The sequence below is a fragment of the Convolutriloba macropyga genome, chromosome 11 (genome assembly GCF_964194025.1).
Source record: "Convolutriloba macropyga chromosome 11, txConMacr16.3, whole genome shotgun sequence".
NCBI classification, from domain to species: Eukaryota; Metazoa; Xenacoelomorpha; order Acoela; family Convolutidae; genus Convolutriloba; species Convolutriloba macropyga.
Window position 1 is genome coordinate 18,223,711 of NC_134478.1, and position 12,958 is coordinate 18,236,668.

The 12,958-nt window shown below is 37.3% G+C and overlaps 1 protein-coding gene across 1 annotated transcript in view; it reads right to left on the minus strand.

Moving 5' to 3' along the window:
• Positions 1-12,958, minus strand: part of LOC142349675 (uncharacterized) — a 166,878-nt gene that overhangs the window by 39,032 nt on the left and 114,888 nt on the right. Inside the window, exon 17 of the mRNA XM_075401399.1 lies at positions 698-1,021. Within this exon, the coding sequence (XP_075257514.1) occupies positions 698-1,021 (324 nt within the window). The remainder of the gene's footprint in view (positions 1-697; positions 1,022-12,958) is intronic.

Below are 12,958 nucleotides of genomic sequence, written 5' to 3' on the forward strand. Positions count from 1 at the left end.
TGACCTACGTGAGATAAGCGATGATAAAGATTCACAAACTGGAAGCTACAACTGTGACAAATGAGAAACTCATTCTGTCAGATTTTGCATTGCATTAGAAAAAAACCCATGCAAAATTTCGGATCTGTAAATAAAAATTGAGAAAAAAATGAAGCGCTAAAAGTACACAAAACAAGCAACAAATTTGAAAAAAAAACTAACTCCGAAACCTCTACACGATGAATTTGAATCCAGCAGAGATTGCAAATTCTGAGCAGAAAAAACTTCATATCGTTAACACCATAATCATAACGATTGGAAACCTCATTGAAGGAGATCTCTGAATCATATCATTAGCCATGGATCAATATTCACGTAAATATTCCCCTGTTGTCTTAATGAAAATTCACATTTTCCTTAACGAGCTGCTCTTGAAATAATGATCAATCTGAACATGAGTGTCATCGACATACCAAACTGCTGCCTCTTTTATTTGCGGAACGCGAAGATAACGAGTATTGGAGGATAAATAACTTTGTTTAGTTCAAAGGATATCATAGTACAATGAATTAAACAAATGATCTCCAATAAACAATATAGAAACGATTATTATTTTTGCTGCTTTTGATTATCCGTATTTTTTAATTGGCGCCTTATGGTGATTATTAGCTGTGAAAACAGTAGTTTAGATACAGATTAAGATAAAGAGGAGTCATACCTGTGCACATGCTGAGCAGAGTTGTTTGACCGTGGACAAGGGTGCCTCCACATGGTGTAGTTGTACCAATTGCGGACACCAAGGAGAAACGGTAGCCAGTACCTGCTGTCAAATAATCTATTGTCAAGTCACCAGATGCTGAGTTGGCAAATGGCTGGTGGTACTCATAGCCAGGAATGGGAGTCCAATAGGGCAGGACTCCAATGTAGGTGATTCCATATGTGTCGGATGAGGATATTTGGTCTCCACGAAAAGTTACAGCTGTCTGGTTAATAACTGCAACAGTTTGTTGATTACTCCAATCTACTGACGGAACAGAAGGAGCTGAAAAGTCAATTCAGAATCAGAGAAACACTTCAAAACGACAAGCAAAATGCTCATTAGGTTGATTGATTACCTCCTTGTTCTGATTTAATAAACAGTTCTGTTAATTTAAAAAATCAGTCAATTTCGGATGACTCTCAAACTTAAAAATGGCAGATTTATGACATGGGAAGCCGTTAAAAGCTGAGATACGCACTGAGATACACTGAACCTAGTTAGACGCATCCGGGAATACCTCACGTTGCGATTCTGTCTGCGGAATAGCGGCTCAAGGGTGCACCAATTGCTGACTATTGCAGCGCGGTTTCACATCATGATTTCAATCAGGGGTGAGGACGATATTACTTAAAACCCCTGTTGTTGCAGCCCCACATCCCACATAAATTGACGATCGCAACTTAAGGAAACTTCATATTAATTTAAATTTCATTAGAACGGTAAAAAAAATTGTTGCCTTAAATGTTTTTCACTTATTCAAAAGCACATGTTCGATATACGTCGGACAAAGCACATACAACCGGTGGGTAAAGTGGTGAGTGATTGCAGACTGAATCCTAGCTTGCTTCATCAAATTTATGGGCCCAGTTCTTTTTTTAAAAAAAGGTACATTCAGTTGATGCAGCTAGAGTTTTTTTAAATATGCTTGGGAAAAATTTGGTACAACTGATTGAATTTATAGATGAGAGCAAACTGACTTAGAGGGACAATGACAGATAAAAAAACAGCTAGAACAACAAAATAATCAAAAGACAAATCGGTTGACATTAGAATAAAGGCTGCTCTTCTAACAAGGATAAGGAAACCTTTACACTTTTCGTTTCGTTTCGGAGGTTTCAACTTAGTCCGGATCAACAGTTTTTGCGTTTAATTTTTGTGACTTGCATTATTTGCAATGCTGTAGATTATTGTTACTTTCTTGAGTCAATCAACAACTTGTAGCCTATAACTTCATCTTAGGATCGGCCAATTTTAAAGACTAAAATTTTAATATATTGAAATATCAACATTAATTTTCTTTTCGAAAAGTCAAAACTAGGTTGTGATTAACAATCATTGGTTTGATTTACAATATCAAGAATCAAAACCAAATATTTTTTGACCAAGAGCATTGCTTCAAGGAGCACGGTATAGCAATTTATAAAGACAAAGTTTGCGAGAATGAACTGATTTTAAATAGTTTTCTTTGCTCTGTTTGTAACTCTAGCTATGTGGTTCCTGTTGTCAAAACATAATCGTTTGCTGGCTGATAGTAAATATATTCGACATATTGAAAATGGCTTCCACGCATATATTCTTTATAAAAACTTCTGCCATTAGAAGCAATTTAATCTTAAAGAAGTTTTGCTGGAAGTTCTATGCCTACATCACATTTCATATGAGAACAATCACAAATGATCTGAAGAAAAGCAAAGATCGTCTTCGTAGTATGCACAGTTGTCGCAGTAATGAATTGGTGATAGTGGAGTATTATGCTTTAATTTCAGTCTTACTTCTTGAATGATACTCAAGTTCTAATATTAGCCAGAAACCTAATATATTTGCGGAATGTGAGTGAATCGATGTCGTTTTGAACGATTAAAGCATCAAACTTAGTTTATCAAGTTCAGTCATCAAGCTGAGCTCCAATCTACACGGCACTGTTTTCAATTGGAAAAAAACATTAGTTTTATTTAGGAGTACGGAACCAAGATCTGCTGCAGATATTTTGTAATTCCTTTCATAAGTTGGCAATCTAGCAAATCACTGTCTTCAACATCCCACAAAGAGGATTTGAGCTTCAATTTAGAAGATTTTTGAAACTTCGATCATTTTTTCATAGCGCAACGTACATAATCAGGAAATGCGTCGTTAAATCTGTCTTTTGATCTAGTATGTGCCGCCTTTTTGTGCATTCTATGACTTTTTTCTGATTGAAAGGCACTTCAAATGGCTTATATCCGTATCAACTACTGAATCATGCTGTTGAACCGCTAAGTGTCTTCACGCTCAGTGCCTTACTAAAGAAAGGGAAAAATATTAGTATCGTGCTGCTCTCAGGAATTTCTTTTCCAGCTGTCTTCATGTTTTGCGCTAACTGTTTATCATGAAGAAACTTGAAGCTGTTTTCTTTGATTTTTTCTTTTTTTCAACGCCTATCATAAGAGTTGCTTGTTTGTGCTTGCTTAATGCAAACTATACGGAATCGAGTTCATTTGCAATGTTGTTCAATTGCTTCTCAGTTCCCGATAAAAAACAACCGTCTTTTCTGCAGCAAAGATTCTAAAGACTGATGCATGTATGTTTTTTCATCTGATGCAAATATTAAGTACAAGCAATCTGGGCTTTGCTTTCAGTTTGCTTACACCAGGCGGGCCCAGTGGTCCAGATACTTCTATTGAGTTCTTCATTATTGATTGACCTCTTGCTAGGGATGGAGGACACGTGAAACAACCTCAGTTGTACTCAGAATCTCTATCAATCTATTTGCTTGGTTGCTTACGCTGCAAGTTGAGTATCGATTGCATTACTGTAGTTGTGTCTGACCAAAAATTGCAACTCTATTATTAACTTCTTGTTCCTTGACAATCTCTTCTTTCAAATCATAGCTACCTTGCTTGATTTTGAAAGATGTTTCATTACAGCCAAATTTCAAATTATAGAAAATTTTGACCGTCGCCGCAGTGTTACTTTGAACGTAAAAGCATTTTGAACATAAAAACACACACACACACACTTAGTTATATTTTCAAATCACTGTCTTGAATTGCAAATGCATAACTGCTTCAGCTTCAATTAGATGTTTGTTTCTCCTTCTTGATATCTGCTTCTTTACGGGCCAAAAAATGTTTTCCAACGTTGTCGCGTGTTGGTACAAAAAATTTCCAGAAAATGTTTCATGCGATCATCCATCGGAGCGTTCATTTCAATCGGCTCAAAATTTTTTGTGTCGTTGCTGTCCTAATTTTGTCATATATACTGGCACATTCGATATTTATCGCCTGGAACAGACCGTTCTATTCCAATTACAGACGAACTGAAAAAGCCTACCAAATGGTTTCTATCACGACTTGTAATTTGTTGGAGATTGACTTCAAACCCATTGAGACTACTTCGGCAAACACGTTGTTCATTATCCTTTTCTTTTGCCTAAATCCATTTTTAAGAGCACAAGTTTTAACTGACTGAAGACCTTGATGACTTCTTTCAGGGTTTCTATGAATTTGATGAAGCTATCAAGTTAAAAGTTCCCGTGTTTGCGTTGTTTTCGCAATAATTTGTTATCTACTATCGAGTCTCAGGAAAGTAAACTTTGCAAAATTGGTTAAATTTCGCTCCAAAATTTCAGCGGTAACCTTCAAATTTTCAAAGACGGTCGTTAATTGTTAGGCGCCACAGAAGACTCAATTATTTTTTATATCGTGCTCGGGAACTTGCAGTTGCAAAAATTCCAATTTATATCAGCTCTAGGGGCTAATGTTCCTTCATGAAATCTGAAAATTGATCAAATAAACCAATTCAAAAGATCAGGTTTTTCTATTATGTGGTCTAGCAGGCCAATTTTCTATAAACTTTTTGCGGCTTTCCAAAAGCAGAACAATTTACCACATTTGTTCGAGCATAAAAGTGGATGGAACGGCAAATTTTTTTCTTTACTAAAACGCATTTCATTTTTTAAAAGCCAAGCGTTATCACAAGTTTATTTCCAAAGTGTGTACCAATTGATCACCGATACCTATTTTCAAATTTCCGTCTAGTTGAAATCTTTGCTCAACTTGCTCAAATACACATAAACCTGATTTGTATTTGTTGGCTAGGTTTGGTTCTGTTTCTCTTTACTTCAACCCCACTTCCTACTTCTCAACCGTGTCTCCTTCTTGCCCTCTAGAGTCTTTTGTTACTGCAGATGTTTCCTAAACTGACTCGAGAAGGAAAGTTTGGAAAAATATGTCCTATTTATTATTAAGTTCCGTTTTGAGACAGCTTCACACGTTTTCAGCCTCCAAATTCAGAAACAATTCCGTTTTTTTCTCCGAAATATTTCCACTAAAAACCAAGTTTCATTCTTTCAAAACGGCGATTTGTTAACTTTGAGCTTCCGTTTTTACGCCATTGGTTGCTGTGGCTCTTCATCATCATTTTGACCCACAAGGATGCCATTTTAAACTGAATTGATATTTTCATAGAGGGGATGGGTCATTAAAATGGTTTAAAATTGGCTACGGTTTGATTAGGTCATTTTTATCATCAGAACGATATCGACGGATGATGTTAACTTTGGGGCGATTCGTTATTTTGACTTTTCATTTGGTAGTCCACAGATTGCTGTAGCTCTTCATAAAAAAGTTGACCGACAATGACGCCAATTTCAATGAAATTGATGTTTAATAGGGGGATCAATCAAATGGTTCAAAATTGTCTACAGCTTGATGGAGTCGTAGTCATCGAATAGAGATCGACGGTTTTGCAAACGTTTTAATGAAATGCACCTTTGGATAATGAGCGTTTACTTCGAAGAGCAACAATTTCCCTTTGAAATCCATCTTTCTGTATATGCCAGCTACATTGAGGTTAATAATGTTGCTTTGAGCATGTGAGAATCTTTTGACTGATTTTTGAATCCGTTAATCTACTTGTGGTATAATAGTACCTTCATCTTAAAAGTTTTAGTTTTGAGTTGCTAAATTAAGATAATTCATTATCATTTATTTAGTTCATTTTTGCTCTTTAAAATTTGTTCAATTTGTAAAGTTAGATTTCTGAAGATCAAATCTCAAGATTTCACGTCGTTAAAATTTGTTTACAATTTGTTGCATGATTGAATGTCTGTTCATAAATCTTGTAAAGATTTGCCGCTTTAAATTGTCTGATGATATGAATAAGTTATTGTTCAACCATTTTATTCTTTCAATTTTCATTCTTCTGAAATTCATAATTTAAATCAGTCAACTAAATTCTTTTCTCGAAATCATTCCGCTAAAGTCTAATCTATACGATTCAAAAGAAAACTGTAATTCGTTAAGCGAAACACTAGTACAAAATAGAAGTGAGATTTCGCTCCGCCAAATCAAGATTTATTTGGTAACTCAAATAAATAAATTCCACTCGACAAAATTTAGCATTGATTCGCTCCGCGAATTAATAGATAAACACTCGCTTGCAATTCAATCGAATTGGCGTCGCCGAACAACAAACCCTACACTTTCTCATTTTGTACGACATGGCGCAGTCAGCTCGCGAATCCCGAAAAACACCTTTATCGATAGAGCCATTTTGGGAACGGCCGACTTCAGACCCGCCGATCAGATGGGAGAAATGGAGAATACAAGTGAAATTAGCGATTCTCGCTCGAGAAAACATCACAATTGATACATTGTTGCAACCTAAACCGACAGAAGTTCGTTTGCCGGCAGAACCGAAATATGAGGTACCAATCGAGGATGCGACAGAGGAAACAGAAAGAGACAGACGAATTCGAAATAATCAATTGAAATTGCAGTGGGAGCTCAAATGTCAGAAACTAATTGAGGCAGGAATACTTTGTGGAGAACGACCATGGAACTTGTGCGACCAAAAATGCGTCTCTCTGTTATACTTGAGTATAGGCACGGAAGGACGACGTCTGCTAACACAAAAATTCCCACATGACAATATCTATGATTTGTCAACCCTCAAACTGTGGGAAATGATGGAGATCGCCTTCATTCGCCCCAGAAACATTACATTCGATAGATACGTCTTCTTCTCCAGAAAACAAAAGAAGGGCGAGTCAGTTGAGCAATTTTACAGTGTTCTTAAGGAGCTTGCAGAAAACTGCGATTTTGAAAACCGTGAGGAAGCCATAATAAGGGATATCTTCATTACAAACATGTTAGACGACGACATCCAACGAGAGCTACTTCGAGATACGGTGGAACCAGAAAGGGCTCTCAGTATTGCAGTGAACATGGAAATGGGCAACCAAAATCAACAGCGGATTTCATCCAACAATGGTGGAAACGGCAACGCAGTAAACGTGATACAACAGAATAGTCGATTTCGCGGCGCGGGTGTGCGTGGTAATCAATCGACGAGGATAACAACGAATCGCACCTCCATTGGACAATGCCGTGGCTGTGGTCAAAGTTGGACACCTACACATCGTCAGGTTTGCCCCGCCATGGGTAAGAAATGTAATTATTGTGGTTTGCAAAATCATTTTGCAAAAGTATGTCGTCGACGACTTAATAATTCGAGAACTAATCAACAAAATAATCGTATTAATACAGTAGAAAATGTAGACACTTCAAATCAAAACTCAAGTCAAGAAAACCAAAATGTTAACTACATAAACTATAATGCGGAAACCCACTCAGACTACGATTCCTCTGACGATAACTATGTCGCTACTATCGAAAACGTCGATTCACCGAATACAACTTTACAAAATTTATCAATTATTATTGGTAACACAAATTGTGACTTACTACTTGATTCTGGTAGTGGCTGTACCATAATAAACATGTCATTAGCAAGAGAAATAATGTTCAACTGTATCCAATCCCAATGGTCAGAGAAAAAGCCGCAAGAATTGAAGTCTTTTTCGAATGATATAGTTCAACCACTTGGAACATTGAAAACTCCTGTAAAATGCAACGACTGGTATATCTCGAAAGCAAGAATTACAGTAGTACCTGATGGATTTAGACCAATATTAGGAAGAGACCTCTTTGACCAATTAGGTATTACAATCACTCAAAAACCTTGTCCAAAAATCGAAGTTAACAACGTGGATCAAACGTGTGTAATAAAAAAATCACTAGCAAAAGAGTTTCCTGAACTAATATCACGAATTGGCAAATCAAAAAATCATACAGTAAACTCCAAATTTCACAGAAACTATCGAGTTGTACATCAAAAAGGTAGAAAAGTACCAATACACCTCCAACCAAAAGTAAAAATTGAGTTAGAAAAACTGCTTAATGAAGGACACATCGAAAAACTAAACAATTGCTCAGATCAATTTTTCATATCCCCAATAGTCATCACTGTGAAAAAGGATCAGTCAATAAAAATAGCACTGGATTCAAAAATCCTCAACAAAGCGATTCACAAAAACAAGTACCAAATGCCGAACATTGACTCACTAATTCAAACTATTTCGCAAACTCTATCATCGGCGCCGCAAGAGACCGCATATTTTACAACGCTAGATCTGCAGTACGCGTACAGCCAACTCAATTTACATAACGATACGGCCCGCCATTGTAACTTTAATATTGTTAGTGGAGATATGACAGGAACATATCGATTTAAAACGGGATTCTATGGTTTAACAGATATGCCAGCAGAATTTCAAAAAGCTATTGACTGTACTCTTGCGGGTTTAGAAAATACATTCTGTTTTTTGGACGACATATTAATAGTAAGCAGAGGAAGAATCGAAAAACACTTGGATTTGGTACGAAAATGCTTAATAAGACTTGACCAAGAGAATCTGCGAATTAATTTGGCTAAATGTCATTTTGCTAAAGACAAAATTGAATGGCTCGGTCACAATATTACACAGTCAGGTGTAACACCTCTCTCGAGCAAAACAGACGCAATTGAAAAATTAGCAGCACCAACTAATCTCAAAAAACTTAGATCATTTATGGGATCAGTTCATCACTTAGGAAAATTCATTCCGAACCTGTCTCAACTATGTTACCCTCTTAGACCATTGTTAAAGAAAAACACTAAGTTCATTTGGACGGACGAGCATGAAAAACACTTTTGTTTAATTAAAGAGAAAATTGCGGAAACAACGGAAAATAAACATTTCAATCCAGATTTAGAAACACGCATTAAATGTGATGCTTCACGTAAAGGATTAGGATGCGCATTGGAGCAACGAACGCCCAATGGTTGGCACACTGTAGCATTCGCATCGCGATTTCTTAATTCAGTAGAAGATAGATACAGTGTAAACGAACTCGAACTCCTAGGGGTGGTGTGGTCTATCGAACATTTTAAATACTATCTCTACGGAAAACCGTTCACCGTCATCACTGATCATAGAGCCCTCTTATCTATTATGCGAGAAAATAGATCTAATAAGTCATACAATAGCAGATTAACACGTTGGGTGGACCGATTATTGCCATTCGATTTCTCAATTGATCATCTTCCTGGCTCTAAAATGGGCTTAGTGGATTACATTTCTCGCGACCCACATCAACAAGCCGCTAATATATCTACATACGATGAACAATTCATAGTAGCAAAATTGGATGTAATTAAGCGCGGCGCGAAACGCTTTCTATTAAATGCTGAAAATTACGTTGATTTCGCAGCGCGAAATCCACCCACAAAATGCGTCGAGCATAATCTAAATTCCATTAACAAATTTGGAAGTGAATTGGCACCGCGAAATCCAGAACATTCTAATATTACGCTAACTGACAATTCAATTAGCGAATTAAGCCCAATTATTGCAAATACCAAACCCGAAATTGAAATAGCCAACATTCCAAACTCGCTTTCTGCCCACAATCGCTCAGCTAATCAGTCGCATAGTAATTTAAACAATTTCCAGCGAATAGCCCAAAAATTTAGACAAGTTTACATGATGTCCCAGCCGAACTCCGACGACGAAACCCTCATGTCTGTTAAGCAATCCACTCCATCAAGAGTTCGCTTCGCGGATGCAGGGCCCTCAATTGCATCAACCGCTCCGATTGTTCCAGCCGCACCTAGTACCCCAACAACACCGACAACGGACACAACAGGCACTTCCACCTCAGGCGACGAATTATATCTAGACTCGTTTAATTTTGCGTTGTCGAAAATATTTTCCAGTTCTCTAATGGCGATTCTAACGACAAAAGACGCAATCCTTAAAGAAATTCGTGACTGTATCCTCACAGGTAACGAGGACCGATGTAAGCAGATCTCGCCATATATACACAGTTACTGGAAAGACCTTCATGTGAAGAGTGGGTGTGTATGTATTGACGACAGAATAGCACTTCCACACACAATAAAGGACGCCTATGTGGACGCAATCCACGCCACGCATCCGGGCACATGGGGCATGACAGACATGGCATCGCACGCGTGGTGGCCATATATGCATCGTGATTTGGCCACAAAGACGGCGAAGTGCAACCCGTGTGTAAAAATCGGTAAAAATTTAAAATCTATAATACCAATTAAAAAATGGGCACCATTAAAACTATGTAAAGTTCCTAATGAAGAAATTCAAATTGATTTTGGCGGACCCATATATAATGAGAAAAATCAAGAAGTCTACTTTCTTGCATGTATTGACCGATTTTCGAAATTTCCATCAGCTGAGGTATTTGAAAGCGCGAATGCAGATAATATTTTGAAATTCCTTCAAGAATATGTTTTATTACACGGTATACCCCGTGCAATTCGACTAGATCAAGCTAGATGTCAAACGGGCCAGCGAATTAAAGCATTCTGTAATCAAAATAATATAGAGTTAATTGAGGCACCAATACACGATCACAGAGCTATTGGCTTAGTGGAGAGGCTAATTCAGACAATCAAGAATCGTCTAGCATGTATTAAAACGGCGGCACGAAATCAATTTAATATAAAGGCTTCAATAAATTCAATAATATATCAACTGCGAATCTGTCGTCAAAAGACGATAAACATGTCACCATTTGAAGCACATTTTGGTCGCAAGGCAAATACGCCTTTAAGTAACATAACAACAAAGCCAGACCCTAAAAGTCTAACATACAATAACATTCTAAATAAATATTTAGATCTGGAGACAGTTAGATGGGATCAACTAATTAAAGATGAGAATTGGACGAACGAAGAAAGGAGTGACACAGAAGTGGAGGACAACAAATATCACTTATGTAAAGAGGCGGAAAAACGTCAACAAGACGACACTAACAAAGAGTCTCGATTCATCCTCCATCCGGATGTATGCCAACCACTACCACGGACAGAGACTTCATTAGAACTAAAACTGGCAAAGAAACGACCAAGAACTAAAAGGTCCAAGAAGAGTCTAGATGGACTTTATGAAGTATTGGCCCCCGGCTCCTCTGTAATCAAAACAGACGAACACACGTCTGTCATAAAAGAGCCTGGCAAACGTGAAGTCACAATCCGGAACTCCAATTTGGCCAAATTTGGGACAAAGGCAGAGAGGGGGACTGAGCTTCAAGTCTATGCCAATAGGAGACCAACGATCCCAACAGGAAAAACTACGGAGGAGCTTATTAATAATCATGCTAAAGAGTTGAGAAGAAAAATCGAGGGAGGAAAGAAGATGAAACATCGTCGAATCGCTGACGATATTAGCACTGTGTCATCCATACACTCAAATGTAACACGGGCACTACGAGTAAAGATGCCAATCAAACCAAAACGTCATGTACAAATCGCGCCGCCAAATCAACAACCAGATCAAGATACTCAACCCGCAGCGCCAATAGACCTCCCCACATCTAGTATTGTAATAGCAGAACCGCCAAGCCGACCCAAAAGAAAAGCCGCTAGTAAAGCCTCCGCAAATCTTATGCCCGCCAAACGAACACGAGCATCAACTTCGATTACTGAAACAGACGAATCGGCAGCTTCGTCACAAACATGCCCCCCAACAACATCCAGTTCGAGTGTAACAGGAAAACAAAAAAGACGGCAGAAATTGAAACAACAACAAATAGAAAACAAAACGCTAATCTCACAAATTCAAACGGCCGCCTCACAAACACAACATGTAGAATCGAATTTTACAGTGCCGCAATGCTCACCAACTCCTGCTTTCCCAGTTCAATACTACGTTTCACCAAACTACGAAGGACCTGAGGTGTCGATGACAGTTGGTGAGGCAGAACGTTATTATGAGAGCGAGAGTGACTGAATTGAAAATATCTCAAAACAAACATTACTCAAAAACTTCATTTAAACTCTCAAAACTTTATGATATTATTTAATTAACAAGTACATATTTTACTAATTTTCTGCTAAATAATTCTCATTATTTACTTCTCCAAAGGGGGAAATGTGGTATAATAGTACCTTCATCTTAAAAGTTTTAGTTTTGAGTTGCTAAATTAAGATAATTCATTATCATTTATTTAGTTCATTTTTGCTCTTTAAAATTTGTTCAATTTGTAAAGTTAGATTTCTGAAGATCAAATCTCAAGATTTCACGTCGTTAAAATTTGTTTACAATTTGTTGCATGATTGAATGTCTGTTCATAAATCTTGTAAAGATTTGCCGCTTTAAATTGTCTGATGATATGAATAAGTTATTGTTCAACCATTTTATTCTTTCAATTTTCATTCTTCTGAAATTCATAATTTAAATCAGTCAACTAAATTCTTTTCTCGAAATCATTCCGCTAAAGTCTAATCTATACGATTCAAAAGAAAACTGTAATTCGTTAAGCGAAACACTAGTACAAAATAGAAGTGAGATTTCGCTCCGCCAAATCAAGATTTATTTGGTAACTCAAATAAATAAATTCCACTCGACAAAATTTAGCATTGATTCGCTCCGCGAATTAATAGATAAACACTCGCTTGCAATTCAATCGAATTGGCGTCGCCGAACAACAAACCCTACACTTTCTCATTTTGTACGACACTACTATCGAAAAAAGCATGTGTCCACACTCTTACCACAGCTGTAATTTGAAAACAAAATACCTGACGAAAAATCAAAAAATCGTTACTCTGATGGTTTAAAGTTGAATTTTTGTTTACCAAAGTTTGCTCTCTTTTACTTGAAATTTAGCGTAGCAGCTGTTTTGCGCTGTGGTAAGTCCATTTAAACCACAAGCAAGGGCTTGTAATCTGAGAGTGCATATCTTGCCCTTTCACATATTGTCTGTGCCATTCACTTCTATATTGCGCTTAACAGACCTTCACACATGTTTTCTTTGGAAAGCTAGAGAAAAGGTAGAAAGAAAATTTTCCAACTGAGGAATCAGCTACTAGGCAGTG